This window comes from Rhizophagus irregularis, chromosome 22, assembly GCF_026210795.1.
Source record: "Rhizophagus irregularis chromosome 22, complete sequence".
Taxonomy (NCBI): Eukaryota; Fungi; Glomeromycota; class Glomeromycetes; order Glomerales; family Glomeraceae; genus Rhizophagus; species Rhizophagus irregularis.
Genome location: NC_089450.1, coordinates 2,807,791 through 2,831,557, shown reverse-complemented (window position 1 = coordinate 2,831,557; position 23,767 = coordinate 2,807,791). Strand labels below are relative to the sequence as shown.

At 26.1% G+C, this 23,767-nt stretch overlaps 5 protein-coding genes across 5 annotated transcripts; 2 read left to right on the top strand and 3 right to left on the bottom strand.

Moving 5' to 3' along the window:
* Positions 1 to 6,110: 6,110 nt before the first annotated feature.
* On the bottom strand, positions 6,111 to 6,747 carry OCT59_014799 (uncharacterized protein; the record flags this gene model as incomplete). Its single annotated transcript, XM_066150256.1, has 4 exons — positions 6,111 to 6,160; positions 6,240 to 6,361; positions 6,434 to 6,479; positions 6,579 to 6,747. The coding sequence occupies 4 exons, from the start codon at positions 6,745 to 6,747 to the stop codon at positions 6,111 to 6,113; spliced, it is 387 nt and encodes a 128-aa protein (XP_066002440.1).
* A 528-nt stretch (positions 6,748 to 7,275) lies between these two features.
* OCT59_014798 (uncharacterized protein) lies at positions 7,276 to 11,115 on the bottom strand (the record flags this gene model as incomplete). Its single annotated transcript, XM_066150255.1, has 3 exons — positions 7,276 to 7,482; positions 7,557 to 10,148; positions 10,273 to 11,115. 3 exons carry the CDS (start codon positions 11,113 to 11,115, stop codon positions 7,276 to 7,278), a joined length of 3,642 nt encoding a protein of 1,213 aa, XP_066002439.1.
* Positions 11,116 to 13,193: 2,078 nt separating this feature from the next.
* On the top strand, positions 13,194 to 15,076 carry OCT59_014797 (uncharacterized protein; the record flags this gene model as incomplete). The annotated part of the gene is made up of 11 exons (XM_066150253.1): positions 13,194 to 13,196; positions 13,378 to 13,408; positions 13,477 to 13,515; positions 13,596 to 13,626; positions 13,902 to 13,944; positions 14,011 to 14,054; positions 14,349 to 14,375; positions 14,460 to 14,466; positions 14,778 to 14,784; positions 14,859 to 14,892; positions 15,067 to 15,076. 11 exons carry the CDS (start codon positions 13,194 to 13,196, stop codon positions 15,074 to 15,076), a joined length of 276 nt encoding a protein of 91 aa, XP_066002438.1.
* Positions 15,077 to 16,750: 1,674 nt separating this feature from the next.
* OCT59_014796 (uncharacterized protein) lies at positions 16,751 to 17,041 on the bottom strand (the record flags this gene model as incomplete). Its single annotated transcript, XM_025324308.2, has 1 exon — positions 16,751 to 17,041. The coding sequence occupies one exon, from the start codon at positions 17,039 to 17,041 to the stop codon at positions 16,751 to 16,753; it is 291 nt and encodes a 96-aa protein (XP_025186771.2).
* A 2,344-nt stretch (positions 17,042 to 19,385) lies between these two features.
* On the top strand, positions 19,386 to 19,787 carry OCT59_014795 (uncharacterized protein; the record flags this gene model as incomplete). Its single annotated transcript, XM_025324307.2, has 1 exon — positions 19,386 to 19,787. The coding sequence occupies one exon, from the start codon at positions 19,386 to 19,388 to the stop codon at positions 19,785 to 19,787; it is 402 nt and encodes a 133-aa protein (XP_025186770.2).
* Between the last annotated feature and the right edge of the window lie 3,980 nt (positions 19,788 to 23,767).

The window sequence follows — 23,767 nt, the reverse complement described above, 5'->3', positions numbered from 1 at the left end:
ATAAATCCATTTCATGATGAGTAAATTTAATAGGGTTCCTTTTTTTATTACATTTAAACTTGCACTTTAAATATTCAATATATATAACAAATTTCTCTTTGAGTGCAAATTATTTCTCTTTTGAAAATTTATTATTCATTCTATAATAATTTTCTATAATGTCTAAAGCTACTGTACGTTTAATCATGTAATATACATGTATGAGTAGTTCTTGATTATGTGAATCAATATGGCTTTAGATGACCCCATTATAAGTTATTATTAAGAACTGAATAATTATTGTTTTATCTTATTAACATTAAAATTTTCAATTTTTTCTTTGAATCTTTTTGTAGATAATAAAGGTTGATTGGTAACAATTATTTATCATTAACTAGTCCAAAGGCTAAATAGTTGCCTTGACTACTTGATCCAATTGAGCAACTTGATCCATTTAAATTTTTTGATATATTCTTGTATTTTTTTCTAAAATTGTATCTTAATTTAGTTCTGATCGTAGAAACCTTTTTAATATTTTAAAGATATGAAGAATTTTTGCTGTATAAAACTACTGCTCTATTTCAATTGTTTCTTTTTGATATCTATAAAAAAGGAGTTAAGCTATTATGGTAATACTTTGCAACTAATTTTTCCTACACATCAATATTTAGGGGCTTCAACTTTCTTTATTATTATTAAGTCACAGTAAAAATGGTGCTAATCATCAAGATGCCATCCAATTTGTGAGGATTCTTATAATATTTTTCATTTTCATTTGGAATAGTAAATCTTATTGTTATAATTAAACCATCAAAAATTTACCAATATTACCAAAATGAGTTAAAACTTTAAATTCTTTAGTTATTGTAATGGTTATTATTTCTTTAAATTGTTAGTCTTTATTTTGATAATTTCGGATTCTCACTTTGTGGCATTCCTTTTTTAATTAACTAATTATTCTTTCTAGAGTACTATCTTTGTCTGGAAAATTATTTACTATAATTTACTACTTTGTTTTGCTATAAGATGTTTTGATTTTTTACTTCTTCCTCCTTATTATAATCAACTGACATAAAGCTACCATTGGGAATGATGAGTTACTCCAGTAAGAGCTATCTGAAACCTCCTTAACTACAAAAGGATTATTTGGAAAAGCTTCTTTTGCCAAGGTTTCTTTTGTATAATTAACACTATTTTCAAAAATTTAAGTAATGAACAGTTGTTTTTTATAAAATAGATCCTTTTGTTTTTATTATCAGTTATTAATGTATTGTTTAATTAAGTACCAAAGTTAATTGTCATTTTATTTAAACAGCCCCTTGAAGACCTTTCACCAGATGTAAGAACAATCATATGGTTGCAATTATAAATTTTCTAATATAGAATATGAGTGATGGTATAGTTAAAATTTATAGGTTGAATAGTATATCAGATAACTGAATAATAATAAAGTTCTAACTTATTATTCTTAAAGGTTGAAATAGAAGGTTGATTTCACTTTACTGCTAATACTTTTTTTTCCTTAAATAAATAATTTTTTAAAATTCATTAAATTATTAGACATACTTGTAAGTGTGTTAATTGCCAGGAGATTGAAATAGGCTGCAACTGGTATGCTGATTATATGATAGAATCTCATATATAAAAAATAAGTACAAATTAACAACTATAGCTGGATATTTTTTTCTCCATTTATAATTAATATAGTTCCAACTCTTTCTGTATATATAAATTTGTATATTTCTTGTTGAAGTGAATATATATCAAAATCCTTATCATTTGGATTAATTGGCAGGTATAAATTATCATGTGCTTTTTGGGTATTTTCATCTTGTATTCACTTTTCTGGTTGTAGGTTTAATTCTGTTTATAATCAATTAGCTGACCAAGCTGATGTACACTTAAGTATTATACCACATGTTTATCATTACACAAATGTAATTTTATTGATCATAACTTTTGATATAATGCATAAAATGAGTCAACTTTTTTTGTTCGTCTTAAAGAACACATTTATAAACTTTAAAAATTAAAAATTTTGCTTTATTCAGTTCAATCTGGCCAAGAAAGTTGTCTATTATATGTCTATTTTGATGCAGTAAACTAGTAAAGCAATGAGAAAACTTTTTAACCATTTTCTTTCGCTTATTTTTTTCAAATATTTCATAACATAGCTCAGACCTCTAATATCAAATATATATTTTTTTAATGCTAAAAACCTGAAAACTTGGTGAATTGAATGACCTCTGAAAATGTGATCATAGTGAATGAAGTATTAAAGATATTCTTAACCACCCTAAGTCAACTATACATAATATTATTGAAAATATAAGACAGAACATCAAATTTTAAATACTCATCTTGTAAAAACCATTAAAGAGGACAGATAACAATCTTTAGAAGAAATTACAGAAAAATTCAATGAGACATCAATAACTTCAGTAAGTTCTAGTACTATAAAGCAAACCCTACATGCTGAAGGCTTTTATGGTCACGCTTGGAAAAGAAAACCTTTGGTATCAGAAACAAATTGTAAAAAAAAGTTTAGAATGGTGTTATGGCCCGTACTCTATCAAACTTTTCCCAAACCAACATTAACTACAAAGGTGATAGAATGAGTACCACATCTAATAACATTAAAATCCACTTGCAATTCATTTGAAAGTGTAGCTGCAAGCAATTTTATCGTGATTTGCACCATTATCTATGGTAATTGCTAAAGCTTTAGTTGCAATAGAAAAGTCTTGAAGAATTTTATAGGTGACTTTTTGAATTTGCAATCCAGTATGTGCAATTACTGCATGTTTTAAATTCCACTCATTATTTATTCAATGTGCAGTAAGAACCATATAAGGCACACCAGTATCTGATGTCCACATATCTGATGTAAATGCAATCTTTGAATTATTTTCCTAAATGATTGGGATTCTGAGTGAGATACAATAATATGGAATGATGAATCTCATTTTTTATTGTTCCAAAATGACGCTCATCTCTTCATGAAAAATACGATGTAAGTTGTTTAATTTCTACAGTATCAAGTTTCTGGCAAAATAATGGGTTCTGTATATATCGATATTATAATACAGGTTGCGAACATGGATATCAGGAGTTATAAACATGCTCACATCCAAAAAATCTTGAAGAATTGATGGTTGATTTGGAGGAAAAGTGGAAGAAATTGAACCAAAAATTTCAGAAAATTTAGTAGAAAGTATGCCAAAAAGAATTCAAGTTGTAATGGATAGCAATGGTTATTCAACTAATTTGTGATAATTTTAAAGTGGTCCAATACTTTTGACGGGGAGTGTACTTTGTGTTATGAGTTCATTAAATTTTTTGACAAAATATACTAATTTTTCTTGTCATCTATCATTTATAAATTTTTCAAATGTCAGGAATGAATAAAAAAGAATAAAACACTAATATATGAACAATATGCACAATATGGCTTGGAAGTATAATATGGCTTAGTATGATATGACAATATGGGCTTAGCATGATATAGTAGTTTAACATATTATAGCTTAGCATATTATGAGCTTATGGCTTAGCATAGGCTTAGTATAATGTGAGAACTGGGCAGTACTAGATTGATAGGTTTGTTCAAATATTATTAGAGAATTTTAGAAACTCAGTAAAATAAGCAGTGTCCTCTGACTTTATAAATAAACAAAATAAATAAATAAATATATATATATTTAATTGCTTTATTAAAAAAAAAAGGAAAATGATTCTAACAAATAAATTTTAACTTAATAAAAAGATTTTATAGAATCTAAAAAAGATTTATAGAATCATTAGAACCAAACTTTGCTATTATTAGAGTTATTAATTTAATGGTTATAATATATGTAATAAATGATTAAATTTTTAAAAATAAAAATATATTATTAAATATCAAAAATTATTGCTAGTCCAAGCCAATTGGCTTTGAGGTTTCTGTTTGAGTTGAAACTATTGGTCCAATTAGTAGCCCAATTCCAACTGGTAATTTCAAGCTAATGCAATATAATCTGGTTTGAGTTTTAACAAGTTTGACCTTAAGTTGGGCTGAACCAGATTAATTACATTAGGCTTAGCATAATATGGCTTAAAAAATATGGCTTAGAAGTTCCTGTTTTAGTAGAACAATTCTTACAGTATAGAACATATGAAAAATTCATGAGTTATTGACTTATTGTAAACATTTTAATTTACTAATTATCACATAATCACAACAATAATGATAATTTTATATAACCAAACCATTACAACAAATCACTAAAACGATTATTATAGTAGCACTAAATAAATTGTGTAATAATCGTGTATAACAATAATCCTGGTTAGTTACGTCCAACCCCGCCATATGTGAGTTTTATTTACCCTAACTGAAGGCATGACTAAACGAAAGAAAAGGTATTTTTTATACATGCCATTATATTGAAGCAATATGCACGTGATACATAATAATTTGATAGGTAATTTTACAACCATAAATTTTTTTAGAAATTTAAAGAACTTTCCATCATTATAACATAAAATCGAAGACATAGGGTATAAAGAACAATGAATATTTTTTAAAATATAATATATAATAAACACTAACATAATAGTAAGATATTAATTTTAATTATAAAATCCTTTCGGTTATTTCTATAAGATGAGGGTATTCAGGAGGATAATAATAATATTCCCAGCGTAGTTGTTTAAAATTATCGATATGCATGTGGATGCATTGGATACGACATCGTATCACCACCGCGATATATTAATTTTTTCCGAATCCCATCCCAACAATTACTTTTTTTTAAATCATCACATATTCACACGGGCAAGTTAAGCCTTTTTTTTTTTTTGGCGATAATTAATTTTAAATAAATTTTTTCTATGTTCTTTATAGAAATTTTCTTTTTGTTGTTCATTGAGATATAACTCGATATCATAATCAATGTACAAGTAATATGATTATATATATTACAACACAATTAACTTAATACATTTATTTACTATTAAGTTATTGAAATAAATACATGTAAATTACTTGGTTGAACATAGTTTGAGATAAATTGCTTAAAACTATTACACTAAATTTCAATTGGACAAGATAATTTGATAACAACAGCAATCTATTTTTTTTTAAAAAAAAATAAATATAATTGTTAGAATAATTACAATAATTACAAAATGTAATACTAGTAACTAAAAATCTGATAAACATATGTGGAATGTAAATTTCTTTTTCATAAATATTTTGAAGTGTAAGCTATGCGTATTTGTTAATGCTTATATGTGGTGACATAGGCACATAGCATAATCTTTAACTTTTATCAGTAATAAAGGACCAAGAAATATATATATAGGGGTCAGGTGAAAAATTTTAGCCGACTGCCGTTACACAGAGACTTTTTATGACACCTGATATTGAAAATCCTACAAAATTACACAAATAAAATTTCAGACATTAAGTTCATATTAATTATTTTATCATGGCTTCTATATTATTTATAAACCAAATACTAATGTGAAAAAATAATTTTACCATTTTTCAATAATATTTTTTCAAAATAGTTAAAATTTCACTTTTCAATCCTTAGAAATTTTCTTCATTTAAATCAATTAAATATTACAATAGTATTACAATGCTATTACAATGCGGTTAGCTGAATAAGTATGTCGGTACAATAGTATTATATATATAAGATTACAAATTTAGGCCAAAAATACACAAACTAATTTTTTACATATAAAAAAATTTTGATAAAAATACGCAATCTTTGATGACCAAACTATGGACAAAAAAATCTTAAATTGTACGCAAATCAAAACTTTACTCCGTCTAAATATACTACGATGGCGACGCATCCGTGTATCCTACCCCTGTATTGTGTCTTAGTAATAAATATAATGATATATAAAATAAATGTTTTATTTACTGTATATTTGAAAACAATAAAGAAAAATTTTCTATAGAATTTGGAGAGAAAATAATAAAAAAAGAAAAAGAAAAATTCAAGGTTGTAGAAGACAAATTTTAATATGAATTATATGATTATGCGCTGACAATAAAGTGAATCGTAAGTATTTGGTTAAAATAATTGTTAAGTTCAATAAATAAAAAACAAAAATTGAATTGCGTAATAAAATTTCTATTCCTGAGATTCTGTGTTAATTTCGTTACTAATTTTAATATGCTTTCCTATTTAATGTGAACAATAAAAAATAATTACTTCATATAATAATATTATTAATACACAACATATAAATAAAAAGCTTACTATTAACGTGAGTTTCATCGATATTACGTTTTCCTAAAAGATTTATTGCTTTGCTCTGTGGTTTGCTAGTATTAAGTATATGCTGATCTCTTGAATTTTGAATAATAAAATCTCCACTTGTCCTAAATATATTAATAATCATATTTAGTAAGGTTGATAATATCAGAAAAATTACTCGTACATTTTGGTCGTACCTTTGAATATCATCAATATCAAACTCAAATTCTTTTGTTACATATTCTAAAAAAAATATATGTTAATATTTAATATTAGCCAAAGTTACCTTCGTGATTATTCGATTAATTTTAGACCATTTAATAAAAGCAATATTATAATTACCTTGCTTTAAAGGTGTTAAAAATTTGGAAATAAAAGAACCTAATGATCTACTTGTATATATTGCTTCTGAATGAGTTGTTCCATTAAATTCTGGTCCAATTGACTTAGATTTTGTTAACTCTAATCGTATTTCTTCAGCTTGATTAAATTGGTTAATATCTTTATCCATATTTGACCAAGAGTTAAGACATTCACAAATTTTTTTCGCCGAAGGCCTCTTTTTGGGATCAGAATTCCAGCATTTTTTAATTAAATTGGCAAAATCTTCGGGAGTTTCATCTGTAATTTTAGGTCTTTTTCCGTCGAGAATTTGATAAACTAGACCATGATCATGTTTAACATTAGAAAAAGGCCTACAACCAGTTGTCAGTTCCCACATAATCATACCCATACTATAAATATCTGACGCTTTTGAAAATGTAGCTCCCTTAAATATTTCTGGAGAAACATATGATATTACTCCATATATTTCACTGCTTGATAAAGTATTATTTGCAGGTTGTGATAATCCTAAGTCTCCAATTAAATATTGTTCAATATTGCACAATTCATTTTCAATTATTTCGATCAATATATTTCCACTATGAAAATCTCGATGTATGAAATCCTTTTCATGAATAGTTTGAAGGCTGAAATAAAATAGATAAAAAAATAATTAATTTATTTATATAATAAAAATTAATTTATAAAAATTATACTACCCATCCGAAATTCTCCATAAAATATATAATTTTTTCTTCCACGTAATCTTTGTAAAATTTTCTCGTAAATAATCATGTAAATTTCCTCCATTTGCATACTTCATTATAAACATAAATTCTCTTGTTATAGGATTTTTTGTTATACCATGACATTTAATAATATATTCAAATTTATCATCGTAACATTGATAAAGTGATTTTATCTAATTAATAATAAAAATTATACATGCATGTTTCAAAAAAGAAAAAAAAAAAGGTTTTAAAATTAAAAAATTACCTCATTTAAAAAACATTTACTGGAAACTTGAGAATTTAAGATTTCTTTTACAGCGACAATATATCCATTGATCGATGCTTTATAAATTTTACCATACCCACCTTCTGCTATTTTCGTAAAATTTTCTATTTGTGAATATGAAATCCATTCTATTTTTGGTTTTGAAGAGAAGTAATTAAATTTTTTAATTAAACTATATATATCTGATGGATTAGAAATTTTGTTAATATTAAAATAATCAACAGATTGATAATCATTAATAATATTAACTCTTGTAAGATAAAGAAATTCATCTATATTGCAACTTCCAGTAATATCAATGGTAATAACTCTTTTGCATTTTTTACATTGAGATTGATCAATATAACCAAAAATAACATTTGTCGTTAAACAATATCTACATCCAGTATAAATTATAAAGCAATTTGAACACCATTTTTGACAATTTGATTTAAATTCTAGTCTTAAATCACAAACTATACATTGATTATAAGTATCCCACCATGATAAATAAAGAATTGGAACAGTAGAAGTTGATTCTATGAGTTCAAAAGAAAATAAATAACAATTTGAACATAATTTATACTCCACAATATTATCTTGTATATTTCGTTTGTAGATTAATTTTCCACATAATCTACAATGGTTTTCTTCATAAAAATGATCTATATTACAAAAATCACTTTTACAATTTGTAACTATCTGTTTGAAGTATAAAATCTCACAGCAATTTTCACACCATCCTTGGATGCAAAAATTCAAATTTCTTGGTTCATGATTTTTACAATTGGCATTTGTTGTGCCTACATATACATCCAAATTATCAAGTACACATCCATTAGTCAAACTACTAGTTGCATATTTAATACACCAATATAAGCAATCCTTACAATATTTCTGTTTGAATAAGGGTGTTTCAGAATATACTTTATTGCAACAATAACATTTATCTTCATTATTATTAAAAGGGACAAACATAATTGGCATAGAATCTTCATTACTTTCTAAATTTGCAATTATTTGAGAATATATCTTCAAATCAAAATACCTAAGCTTCTTTATATAATCATATATTTCTAATGGATTAAAATTTTTACCAACATTATTCACATAATTAGCAATTTGATTATAGTTATGAGTATTGAATTTTAGAAGGTATTTCCCAATATTTGCCATATTATTCTTACTATTAATAGTAATTAATAGTATTCTTCTGCATTTTATACATTGAGATTGATTTGCAATTCCAAAAATAATATTTGTTGTTAAACAATATCTACATCCAGTGTAACTTACAACGCAATTTGAACACCATTTATGACAGTCAGAGTTCAATTCTAGGTACTGATTACAAATTATACATTGATCATAAGCATCCCACCATGATAAATGAAGAATTGGAATAGTGAAATTTGATTCTGTAAATTCAAAAGAAAATAAGTGACAATTTGAACATAACTTAAACCCTACAACATTATCTTGCTTATTTCGTTTGTAGATTAATTTTCCACATAATCTACAATGGTTTTCTTCATAAAAATGATCTATATTACAAAAATCACTTTTACAATTTGTAACTATCTGTTTGAAGTATAAAATCTCACAGCAATTTTCACACCATCCTTGGATGCAAAAATTCAAATTTCTTGGTTCATGATTTTTACAATTGGTATTTGTTGTGCCTACTACATATACATCCAAATTATCAAGTACACATCCATTAGTCAAACTACTAGTTGCATATTTAATACACCAATATAAGCAATCCTTACAATATTTCTGTTTGAATAAGGGTGTTTCAGAATATACTTTATTGCAACAATAACATTTATCTTCATTATTATTAAAAGGGACAAACATAATTGGCATAGAATCTTCATTACTTTCTAAATTTGCAATTATTTGAGAATATATCTTCAAATCAAAATATCTAAGCTTCTTTATATAATTATATATTTCTAATGGATTTGAATTTTTATCAATATTATTCACATAATTAGCAATTTGATTATAGTTATGAGTGTTGAGTTTTAGTAAGTGCTCTCCAATATTTGTTATATTATTCACATTAATAGTAGTAATTAATAGCATTCTTTTGCATTTCATACATTGAGATTGATTTACAATTCCAAAAATAATATTTGTTGTTAAACAATATCTACATCCAGTATAAATTATATAGCATTTTGAACACCACTTTTGACAATCAGATCTGGATTTTAGGAGCCGATCACAAATTATACATAGATCATAGGCATCCCACCATGATAAATGAAGAATTGGAATAGTAAAATTCGATTCTGTAAATTCAAAAGAAATTAAATAACAATTTGGGCATAACTGGAATTCGACAATGATACTTCCACATAACCTACAGAAATTTGAACCTTTGTATAAATAGTAATATTTCTGATTTGTAACTATTTGTTGAAAGTATGAAATATCAGAGCAGTTCTCACACCATCCTTGAATATGAAACCCCAAATTTCTTGGTTCATGTTTATTACAACAATTATTAATTATGGTTTTACATGCATCCAAGTTACAAATTGGATATCTAATATCCACACTACTGGTTGCATACTTAATATACTAGGATAAGCAATTCTTGCAATATTTTTGTTTGAATAAGATAGTTTTAGAATATTTTTTTTTTACAACAATAACAATGACGTTCATTATTATTGAATGGGATAAACATAATTGGTATAGTTACGTTTAATGAATTTTCATTCTTTTCTAAATTTGCAATTTGAGAATATATCTTTAAATGAAAATAATTAAGCTTCTTTATAAGGCCATATATTTCTAATATATTAGAATTTTTACCAATGTTACTAACATAGTTAGCAATTTGATTAAAGCTATGAGTGTTGAATTTAGAAAAGTATTCTCCAATATATGTCATGTTAGCAGACATATTAACATTAATCAATGATATTCTTTTACATTTTATACATTGAGATTGTTCTGTAATCCCCAAAACAATATTTGTTGTTAAACAATATCTACATCCAATATAAACTGTCAAGCAATTTGTACACAATTTTTGACTATTTGAGTTAAATTTTAGTTTTGAATCACAAATTATACACCGTTTATGAGTATCCCACCAAGGTAAATAAAGAATTGGAATGGCAGAAGTTGATTCTAACCACGCAAAAGAAATTGGATAACATTCTGAACAAATAATACCATAATGCTTGTGACCACATAATTCACAAGTTTCATATGACTTATCATAAAAGAATGATTGATTTGATACTATTTGCTTGAAGTATAAGCTCTCAGGCCATTTTTCAAATTGTTCTTCGATGCTTAGATATTTTCTATAGTGAATATCCAAGTATTCATCGAAATTGGTTGTATTCTTAATATATACAAATAAGCAATATTTGCAGAATTTTTGTAATAAAAGTGTTTCAGAGTATGTACGTCCACAATCGCAACTAATATTATCTATATCAAAGGGGGTAAACAAAATTTGAGTAGGACTTGATTTTAATCTTGGCGTCAGTTCAAAAGAATTTTTGATAGTACTTGAGTGGTCAAGTTCCATGATGTATTAGAAAGTTAGTTTTTTTTTAAAAAAAAATTGAAAATACGACAATATTTATATATTCATTTGGACCATTATTTCCCCTTTAGTCAGCTATTTTCTGATGGAAAAGTTTCTAATTACGGAATTAATGGGATTTTCTATTATTCAAATGAAGGATTCTATGGAAGTGTGATTGCAGATCTATAAACAGTTACTACGCCAATTCAGTAACACTCGAAAAATTCTGAATTGTCATTAATCACGTATTAAGTGATGAGATAATTATGAATTTATCACCATGTGAGTAATAAAAATTTCTAATTAATATATTACCAATTTCATTCATGCCATATTTAATAAATAACTTTATAAAGGATAATAAAGGGTCTGATTTTATATTTTAACAACATACTCTTCACACCTCTCAGGTAGTTCCATCTCTTGTCGGTGGAAGCCAATATCTAAAAAAATGAAATTAACGAGGTACGTAATTAATTTTTATTTTTACTGCACTAGTAATATAAAAAAAGTGGATAATCAAGCCACTAAAAAAAAAATTGAATCTATCACCGGAAATTTCTAAAAAAAGTAATATGAAAAACATCACGTCATTGGCTTAAAATTCTTGCACGAACACGAACAGAAAATTTCCTTTTATCATTCATGACGAATTTTTTAAAGCCGAAGTTAGCCTCTATAGGTTAAGACTTTTTTTATAATGGGCTTAATCATGGAGAAAATAATCAGAATTAAACTAGCCATCCCTAAAAAAAGTCGATCCATTTTTTATATTCCATCTCTTTTCCGTAAAAGGCTCATAATTCAAGAATTATAACCTTTTATCCCGGAATTTATCAATTTATTTACATTTTCCATGAATGGATCCATGAAGAGCTCATTTTTATGGAGTTTTTACAGAAATAATGGACAAAATTTTTATAGGGAATTGTATTCTTAGAACGGGTAAGTATTTTTAATAACGGAAAAATATCTCCAAATAACAAAATATATTGCTCATCTCTGTATTTAAATTTTTACAATCTGGCAAGTTGCACTAAGGTTATGCAGAATTTCAATACTTCAGATATTGTTAGATTAAAATTACATTAATTAAATATCTTCAGAGGGGTTAATAAAGAAATTAAAAAAAAAAATTAAATGATTCTATAGTAAAAAAGAACAAAGGAAATAAAAATAAGTTATTTCGCGGAGTCACTGTGGAATATCATGATTTTTACTGTTGCGCCGTAAAAATCATGGCATCAGTTAAATATTAAATAAAACGTAATGATATAAGATTGTTACTAACACTTTGAATCCTTTTTTTCAAATTCATTTTAAGCGTGTTGAACACCACATCACGTGTTACATTGATTTGTTTATCATCTACTTTATCTATATACAAATGATTATTTATTTCTTTTATCTAACCTAGCACGCTTAGTGCTCCGTACGGGTTGGTCAAACATGCTTTGCAGAAACCTGTGATTTGTTACCATGCAGTTAAAAAATCGCCATCAAATCACAACGATCTATTATCCAACATGTGGCGACATGGTATCAAATTATCTCGTGAAATTGTCGATAACATATTTTTACGAAGTTGTAAAATGCTATTAAATAGGTGGTAAATAGGTGGTGAATAGGTGGTAAATAACATCAAGAATTAGTAGTGAAAATTAATCTAAGATATTTCTTAGATGTATTAAATATTATTTAGTGATGAATCTGCCAATTTATTTTATTCATATTTTTTATATAAATTTTATTCTGTATGATAATTTTTAACATCGGGAAAAGCCTTATGTATCATGTGATACACGGAACATTATAAAATAATTAATAGTTTGATCTAAACTTTTTTTAACTTAGCGATCATTAATATAAAAATAAACTATTTTTAACTTTTAAATTTTTTTTTCCAACGAAAATCTTTCCTTTCGCCCTTTACCTTTCATTTCCCCACATTTCTTTCCTTCATTTTTCTCTTCATTCCTTCTTCCCTTTATTGTTTTATATCTTTTTTTTTAAAAAAAAATTTTTTCTACTAAAAAAACTGTTTTATAATTTGCTTAAAAAAAAAAAATATTTTTTTTATGGTTTTTTAACCACCATATTTTTAAATTTTTTTTTATAAAAATTTCGTTTTTCATCCCTCATCCTTTCCTTCTTCTCCCGTATTTTATTTAAAAAAAAGTTGAAGAGAACCCAGAAAAAAAAAATCAAATTCTATAATGATAATGAAATGTTATAACATTTCAATTTTTTCTTTTTCTTTAGGCGGCTCCCTCGGTCTCCTATGTGACATTTCGTAAGTTTTAGATAAAAATTTTTTTTCTTTAATTTATTTTAACAAACAGTTCATTTCTTTTCAGGTAGTTTTTCGGGTTTCTTTGGACGCGTGGGATTTCATTTTTGGTAAGTTTTTTCTCTGTTTTAGTTTATTTATTCTAACGAAACGTACTGTACATTAACTTCAATTTTATCTTTTTTTTTAGATGGGCTGGACACATGGGAAAGAAAATTAGGGTATATGATTTTGAATTTAATTCTTTTGTTTTAGGTGACTTTTCTAGATGGGGGATGAGATTTCAATGGGAGGTTTTTTTTTAAATGATTTTGTTTTTCTTTTTTTTTTTAGATATCGATGAGATACCTTTTCTAAGCTTAGGGATTCGTAGGGTATCGTGAGAGTTGAATTAAACCAAAGTCCCTGTTGATTAGATTAAAGATGAGTACCCTCCATACGATACTTTTGTACTATTGAAGACTGAATTCAATAATCTATCTTTCGATATTTCAAGTATGACTTGGGTGATAGTTAGACATTGGACGCGTAAATTCTTGGTGAAAAATCAGTTAATTTGTTTCTCTTAACGAAATGTTTTCTAATGGTTTGTTTCCTTTTTTTAGATAGTAGCCATTTCTTCGGATTACTTTAAACATGTGAGAATTTGGTGAGTAGGTTTTCTTTGAGCTAACTATTTTAACGAAACATTCATTAGCATTGCAACTTTTTTCTTTAGACGTGTAGGACAGATAAGTTTCGAAAAAAAAATTTTTGAACCTTTAAAAAAAATGGATTTTGTCTTTTTTCGTAAGATTGGACACAGAAGAATCGGGAAGTTTCAAAATTATTTCCAGATGCAGACCTTAAAAACATTTTATTAACGTTTTTTTCCTATTATATAGGTTCTGGCTCATATGTTTAGTGTTTCAAAATTTTTAAACTTTCTTTTTTGTATATTCAGGCAAACTAGGTCATCGGAAAAGACAGAGTAAGTTTCAACATAAACTTTACTTTTTTTGATTTCTTAAAAAAGAAAACGTATTGTTGACGTTCCTCTATTTTCTTTTTGTAGGATTCAAGTCCTGACTACTGGAAGATTGAGTTCATTATGAAACTTAGTAAGGATTCGTTAAAATACCTTCCGAAGTTCAAAGAAATCAAATAAAACTAATACCTCCTTTATGGGAATATGGGGATCCAATAATTAATTGTTATTATAGGAAATGTCCACTACTTATCATTATTAAAAAAAGGAGAACGGCTACTTCCTTGATAATCATTTCACCAACGACTAGGGCCTTGTAATACAATGTCAGAAATCACTTTGTTTCGCAAAAAATTAATAGAATGAGAAGCGAAAATCTTAAAACTTCACGATAGAATTATAAAGGATAAATGTGAGTTTCAAAATAATTTCGAAACTAAATTTAAAAAGATGTTTTAATAACATTTTTGTTCATCTTTTCATAAGACACAAGCCCGCCTTTATTACCGGAACCCCAGAGGTGTGTTTCAGAATACTTTCAAAGACTTTTTTTTTAAAAAGCATTTTAATAAGTAACCTTTATTTTTTAAAAAAAAAAATTTTGAAAAAAATGTTTTTAATAGAGTTAAGAGGACATTTAACGTTATATGAAATTTATATCTATGTTTATTGAACAATTTAGTTTTATTTATAGATTAGAATAATTCGTATGATTAGATTTAGGATAGAACAATTTAATATTTCTAAAATAAAGTTTATTATAGTACATCAATTTTAAAATAAATAAACTATAACTTTACTGCAACTTTAATATTTGTTTACTATAACTTAAACATGCATTTAATATAATTTAAATATACATTTACTATATGTTTTCGATTTCAATACTATTTTTGCACGAGCCGGTTAAATCAGGTGACGATTTCCTTAATATGCATCAACTTTATACATACGATCCGCGTAAACTTATAATCAAGATTTGGTCACGATATGGTATTAAATCTTTACGATAAGTTCTATGATAAAGTTTTGATATAGTTACGATGTGGTTTCGATTTTAAAAGTTTCTGCAAAGCTTTGCAGAAACTTGATGATTTGCAACCTAGCCGTCACGAGATTGACCCAAATTCGCATCGATCACGTGGCGGCATGTTATCTCGGCGAAATTTTTACGATTCGTAAAAATTTTGCCAACTTATTGTCAATAAGAAGTTTTGAAATAGCTTCGAACTGCAATAAAAGTATTATTAGATTAGTTGCTAAAGTAGAAGATTAGGCGAAAAAATTAATTAAAGACGTTTTATCGATATATTAAATAATATTTAACGAAGCTTATTATTTGATAGAATAAATCAAATTTTATTTAATTATTGTAATAGCAATTTTCATCGTAATAATATATTGTAATAGAAATGACTGATAAAAAATGCAAATAATAAAAATTTATATTTTTATCATTGTAAAATGCAGTATTATAATAAAATTCGTTATATTTTAATAAAAATGTAAATTTTTATAATTTTGCAAAGTTTTGGCCATTTCTAGATGGCACTGCTAAAATTTTTGTCATCATGTCCAAAGTTTTCGTTCTTTCCAGATCTCTGGTATTATAATTAAAAATTACAGCCTTTTTAACTAGATTATTTAAATAAATCAACGAATTTTCTCTTCTCAAATCATAAATTTTCACAGAATTCAACCACTGTCATTTTCTTTTTCATCAATAAAATCAATATCTTCTTTTTGCGGTAAAATTGTTTCAGGCATACCTTTTTTAACAAAATATTATTGTAATGTTTCAGTCAAATATCATGATATCTGTCAATTAAAAGCTGAAATAAAAAAGAAAAGGAATAATTAGGCCGGGCAAAAAAAATTTTTAGATTCTCGTGACATAAAATTTTAAAAATGACCCGGCTGGCCGGCATTTTTTTTTATATTTGTAAAATTTTTTCATATGTAAAATTTTTTTACGCCACATTGGCCAATAACTTAAAATTACATGATAAAAATATTTTACTATAAAAAAAAAATTTCCATTTTTCGAAAAACTGACCCGGCCGGGTCACGAGAATCTAAATTTTTTTTTTGCCCTGCCTTACTTGTTTTTTTTCTTTGAATGAATTGACCAATCTTTCTATCCCGTTGAGAAACTTGTTTCTGAATCTCCAAATTGTCTAAGCCCGATCCTTAACCATTCTAAACCTTTGACTGAGTTAAGTTTTCACTTGATTATTTTGTCATACCAACTCTTCAAGAGCACATTTTGGAGGATTTCTAACGCGCAAGAAGAGACATTTTAGTTCTTCTAAAAAATTGTGACTAGCCATTGACTGTAAGTAGCAAAATAAATATTGTTAATGGCTTTTAGTGGCTTTTTAAGCAATCAAAACAAAAACCAAAGAATTCTTACTTTGTGTTCTTGCAATAAGAGTTGAAAGAGTTGATATATCTGAATTCCTGGATCTTGGAACTTCAGTTAAGAGATCCGAATTTCTAGATCTTAGACGTGAAGGAGCCAATAAATTTTCAAGATCGTCCGTATTTCTATTAATTTCTTGTAAAGATTCTAGACGCAGAGCTGAGATTCCACAACCACGTTTGGTTTTGGGTTTTTCTTGAGAAGATTCATCCTTTCTAGTACTGTTACATCCACAAGTTTGAGGCATTTTTAAATCATTGAATATTTATGTAAATAATTGTTTATTTGTCTTATTTGTTAAATATCTCTTGATTAAAAATTAAATGGTATTTTTTTTCGCTAATCATGTACAAATTAATCTAATTATAACAGTATGTATTTTAGTTAATTTAGACTGTTTGGTTAGTTTAATTCAATACAGTACTTTTTACTTTTTAATTTAGTATAAAAAAGTTAATCTAATTATGTCATCAGTATGTATTTTTAGTTAATTTAGACTATATATAGTACTTTTTTTCGTATGCTTTTTTTTTAATTTAATATAAAAAGTTAGTTTAGTTAATTTCCACTGACTATTTAGTTGATTTATACTATAATAAGCTAGTTTAATCAATGTACAGCACTTATTTTCGTATACTTTTTCAATTTAATATAAAAGAAATAGTCAAATAAAGTTAGTTTATGCTTTAATTATTTTCTTTTGTTAGTAAATATTATGTAATTGACTTAAATAAACATTGCTAGTATCTTGTAAATGAATTTTTCACACGCTTTTTTTCTCTTTCAAAGTCATTATACTTCATTTTAATTCACATCATACTTACCATTAGACACCATTATAGTAAAATTAACAAGGTATCTTTACAAATATCAAATGAAGGAAATGAAAAAAATGCATCTGAAGATACAACTCAGATATTTAATCATTTTTCTGGAAAATTTTTTATAGATGTTATATTCCATTCTTTTCATTTCGCCAGCTGTTTGAAGAGAGATGAAATTACTATAAATTACAAATGATACATTTGTCAAACTGTAATCCACCTAAAAATTTGGCCTGTATATTAGAAATTGTTTTAAAAAATTGATGCTCTCAGAAACAATTTTATATATGGTGTATATTTTTTTTTTTAAGAAATAATCATTATACTTATTACTAACTACTTTTTCTTTATTTTGTAGGAACAGAAAGAACATCAGTTCTTTGGGTACCTGAACTTCCTTCCGGCTTTCAAACATGGAACTATAGAAAGTATAATAGTCAGATTAGAGTGTAGTAATTTTTTACATAAAAAACATTAAATATATATATCTTTTTCTTTACTATTTAGGACGTAAATACCAAGTTTGGACTTGTAAACTTCGGATAAGTATATTGGTTAGAATTTAGAAGTGGGAGAATGTAATGGTTAATTTATTTGTATACGTTTTTTTTCTTTTATTTTTTAGATGCGTATTTATTGGAGTTTTGGATGTCTGAAGCTCCAGTTTCTGGACATGGAAGGTGGGTTGGTTGGTACCAGCTCCTTGGGTAAAGGGAATGGAAATTTATATTATTATTGAAAGAAAAGATATTATTATTTTTTCTCTTATTTTAGGTGAACACAGCCAACTGGGAAGCTGGAGAGGGATTAATTTTTGAAACGTTACTTACGTTTTTTATGAAAATTAGATTGAAATCTAATATTAGTTCCATCAACTCCATTGACCCCATTGACCCCTACCGGCTTATCTTTTTCAAGTCAAACTGAACTGAATGACTTCGGAGCATCAAGTCAAGCAAAATTGACCCCATCGGCGCGGTTCATCAGTTCAGTTCGGCATGGCTTGGACTTAACAACACTAGGTTTGAGAGTACAAATTGGATAAAGCTATATTACTCGCCAATATACGAGCAGAAAATAGCTGGAGAAAGATTTTTCCCATTAGCGTGGTTAATGTAGTTAATAGTGTACATTTCATTTACAATTGTAAAGATGACGAATGTATTGGTAACATTCACAATCTTAGAAATGATACGTATATTCATAATATGTATTATTTCAAGGCTGTATAATATTTAGTTATTAATTATTTAAAGTTTCGAAAATAGTACCTTAATACAACAATATTTAATTTTTACAATTTTCATAATATCAATTTATTAAATTTTTAAAATTTTGATAATATCAATAATATTAATTTATTTAATTTCGATAATACTAATTTACTAATTTATTAAAATTTTGATAAAATTTTGATAATATTAATTTAACTATAATTTATAATTTTGATAATGTAAATTTAAAATTTCGATAATATAAATTTAAAATTTTGGTAATATAAATTTAAAATTTTTTATTAATTTATTTATGACTTCGAAATGAAATTGATTAAAATAAACTATCGATCGTCTTAATATGCAGTAACTGCATCTTGAAGAATTTTAATTAAGTCGAAACTGAGTTTTGACCATAACTTTTCTTTAAATTTAATATGAACATGCGATTTGGTCAAGATTTGGTTTCAATTTAGAAAATTTCTGCAAAGTGATATTTACAGTTTTTAAATGATAATGTGGGAACTCACACCAGGTATTCCTCCATTTAATCATGAAGCACATGATTTTGAGTAATTGTAGAGGGAAACGCCCTGAAATTGTAAAAAATACTCCAAAATGTTTTATAAAGTTAATGAAAAAATGTTGGGATTCAAGTCCTTCCAATAGACTAACCATAATAATGCTTGAAAATAATATATCTAAATGGATTAGATGTATTTATGAATATTATGAAATGAACAGGGATGGAAATTATTTCTATGAAGAACCTAATATTGATAGTCAATTAAAAAATGGTATGTTGGAATTTGTAAAAGCAAACAACACTTTAGTACAAAACAAGCAAATAATTCTATACAGGCTCATCCACAAGAATTATTATATAAATTGTAAACTTACTGAAATTTTAGTTCAAGAAGAGCCTCAGGGGTTTGATTGTAGAATTGAAGATTAGTAATTCTGTCATTTATTCTTTATTTATCGAATTATTTATCTACCTTAGATATATCTTACAGTGATATGTATAGTTTTTTTATGATTGAGAGAATTTATATTTGGAGTTCTACCATTTTATGATCGAGTACATGATATTCTTGAAATTAAAAGTTTATTAGTATATTTGATAGCAGAAATGCAATTATGAGATCTCTAAATTAAAATATATTGTTCAAAATAAATTCCTGTAAAAAGAGTGTTTAACCTGTTTTTAGATATTATGACCAAAGTATGCTTGCCGCCGTCGGAATTAATTATGGTATATGAAGCTTATACCGTAATATATTAAATCGCCGTAATGCCGTAAATGCCAAATATACAAAAATTACACAAAGAAAGTAAATATTATTTTTTGGTTATGCCGTAGATAATTTGTAATCCGTAAATTTATAATGTTGTTCTTGATGATTTGTTAGATATTTAAATGGTAAAATTCATACAGTATTTCATAAGGGTTTACCACGAAATCCCGACAAGCACAATCCCGATATGATAAAATCCCGAGGCACGTATTCCTGACAGAGACAATATACTGAACGATCAAAATCCCGAAAGTATCATATCCCGAATGGTCTAAAATCCAGAATTTAAATTTCCTGAAAGTTCAAGTTACTGATGAGTCAAAATCCCGACACAATATTATAATTTTGAGTATCTCTTTGATTTTTGTTTACTAGGAAGATCATTTCCTACTGGCTATATAATTTGCGACACTATTTCCAATTTAAATGATAAAAAATTGCAATTTTGATTTATGACTTACATGTTACAGTATAATATATAGTGAGATCACGCAGTAGTAATTGACATAATAACTCCTTGGCAAATTATGCAAATTATTAACAATTGTGCAATCACTACGATATTATTACATAAATGGTCACATGAAAAAAATTCTTTTCTTTATTGTGTCGGGATTTTGACTCATCAGTAATTTGAACTTTCAGGAATTTTGAATTCCAGATTTTGGACTATTCGGGATATAATTCTTTCAGTATTTTAATCATTCGGGATATTGTCTTAGTCGGGAATAGGAGTGTCAAGATTTTATCACATCGGGATTATGGTTGTCGGGATTTCGGGAGGATCCCATTTCATAATGCCGTAATTTTTCAATTTGGCAATTCTGACGGTACCTATAGACCAAAGTTTTTGACAAATTCTCGTATCAGAAATTAAATCTTTATAATTCTTTATTTATTTGATAATACTTAAAATAAGTTACAAGGGACTTATTGAATAAAGGATGCATGCAAAGGGATAGATAAATTTAAATATTTAAAACAAATCGAAGACTAGATTGACAATTTCACCATAATGATTTTCAAGTCTCAAATCATTCGTACAGTACTATTACATGAATCAAATTATCACGTTGATCCTTCCCTTTATGGGTAATCCTGGCGGAGAATTTATTACCATTTTTAGGAATTGGCCGAAATTATCATAATTCCGAGTATAATGTAATCTTGGCCAGAATTAAGAAATTATTTTTATCAAGAGGTATATGATATTGTAACGAACGATCAATCACGTGACCAGAATTCAATTTAATCACGGGATTGTTGATCTATGTTTCAAATGTTACGAATGTTTGATATGTTTTAACATATTTAACATATGCAACATATTAAATATGTTCAACATATCAAATATATGCAACATATCAAATATGTTTAATTTATTAAATATGTTTAATATATGCAATATGTTAGATATATTTAACATTAATTAATTAGAGTAAAATAATTATAAATAGTGGAGCATTTGTAGCAGAACGAAAGGTAGTTGAATGAAGTTCAAGTAGAAGAGTTTTCTTAATAAAATGGTTCTAATGATTATATTAAATAAACTGTTGTTTGAATTTAACGAAATATAAATTTGTTATCCTTTATTCGTGATGGGAGTATATGCCGACGTACAGTGCTATACTACACGTCTGATTGGATTGTTTATTAAGTGTTTATACATATAGTTTGTTTATTGATTATACCCGTCTACCTATATACCTTCTGCTTACCCTTTTCCATTTGTTTACGTTTGTAAACGCTAAAGAACTGGCTATAACAATATCAATCTTAACGATTTAACGTACGGCATCATGTGTACAATTTTAATATACATCCCATTAAATAAAATTGAGATTATGGTACAATGCTAGTAAAATTCGTAATTTCTGCTCAAAAACTTGTAAATTTGAAAGAAATGCTTAGGATTGTCTTTATAGGAAATAAATAAATAATTCATATAATGTTTAGTAATTTGAGTTTTTTTTTTCTTTGGTAATTAGTTAATAGTTTGTTATTTTTTTTAAAAAAAAAAATTTTTTAGCACATATATTGCAAGTAATCAACAACTTATTGTGCAGGAAGCGAAGATAGAAATAAAATTTTATAGATAATATATGCGATTTTTTATTTATTTTATTTTTAAAAAAGTTTTAAAAATTTTAAAAAATAAATTTTGTAAAGTTCGAAATTTTTAAACAGAACTTTCATGGAACTTTGCAACTAAGTTAACTCTTTTTTTTCATTAAATCAAAAAAATTATATTTAGATTAGTCAAGAAGATAAATTTCTGAAATTAAATGGTTAAAAATAAAAAAAAAAGTTGATTTTTTGTAGATTAAACAATATAGTTGGTACATTAACTGAACTTCATTTGTTTTATAGATGAAATATACAAAATTTCAATATACAGAACTTCAATGTACGTAAGTCAACGTATTACTCTATTTATTGAATATAATTAATGTTTTAAACGAAAAAATTTCTAAGATATACAGTATGTTACACAAAATTAAAGTGTGTTACATTAGGTTATCGTGCAACTTAGGATGTGTACATTAATATCGTACACGTCCAATAAAATAATTTAAATATACTATTATACTTTTTGGGCTGTGCCATAATAAGCGCAGTCTCAATGACAATATTTGTTATGAAATTCAATTATTAATTAAAAGTTTATGGTTGTTACGGTAAATTACAATGAAAAAAAAAACGGGAATATCAATTGACAATGCAATCAACAAACAGATTATGATCAGTAGATTCTGTGATAAAAAAAATGTATATGTTTTTAAAGTAAATATAACTAAACTATAAACAAATAATATCAATTACTAAAATAATTTTTTAAAGTTCATCGTTAAAGGAAAACAAAATAAACAAAAAGAAGATTTTATTGTTTGCATGTATGTTAATTTATTTTTAATTTTATATAATCTTTAATAAAATGGTATATCTTTATGCTGAGAAAACATGGTATATATTAAGGACATATCTATTATCAAATTTAATTTTTTTGTTTTATTTACCTCTTTCTTGAAATATTTCGCTCTTCTATGTTATCTTTCTTTATGCTGAGAAAAATATATATCAAGGACGATTTTTTTCCTTAAAGACATCAAAATTTAATATTTACCCTTTCTCTCAATATTTCTCTCAATATTTCTCTCTTCTATGTTGAAATGAAAAGTAAAAAACAAAAAGACTGTTTTTTTTATTTTTTTATTTTTATTTTTTTTTTCCTATTTTATTAGCAATAAAAATGTATTTGTAGAGTACGAAATTTTTGAGAATATTACCGTATCATAATCTGCTTTATTTTATTCCAAAAATGTAAATATTAGGATTTGCAAAAACTGCAATATGCAAAATTTAATTTATTTGCGTAACCAAAAATCAAAAATATTCCCACCATTTATAATGAATTCTTTTTTATTAACATTTTAAACATGCGCACGTGGATTTTCTATTGGAAGAAAAATTTCACAAGAAAAAAAAAAATCACCAGATTTAATGCATATCCAGTCGGATAGATATATTTTAAGGGTGTGTGAATGAAAAAAATGTTGGTTGGGTTGGGTGAGTTTTGATATCAAATAAAAATAAAATATTTCTGTTTGTTTTTTATTTGTTACATAAATAAAATGTA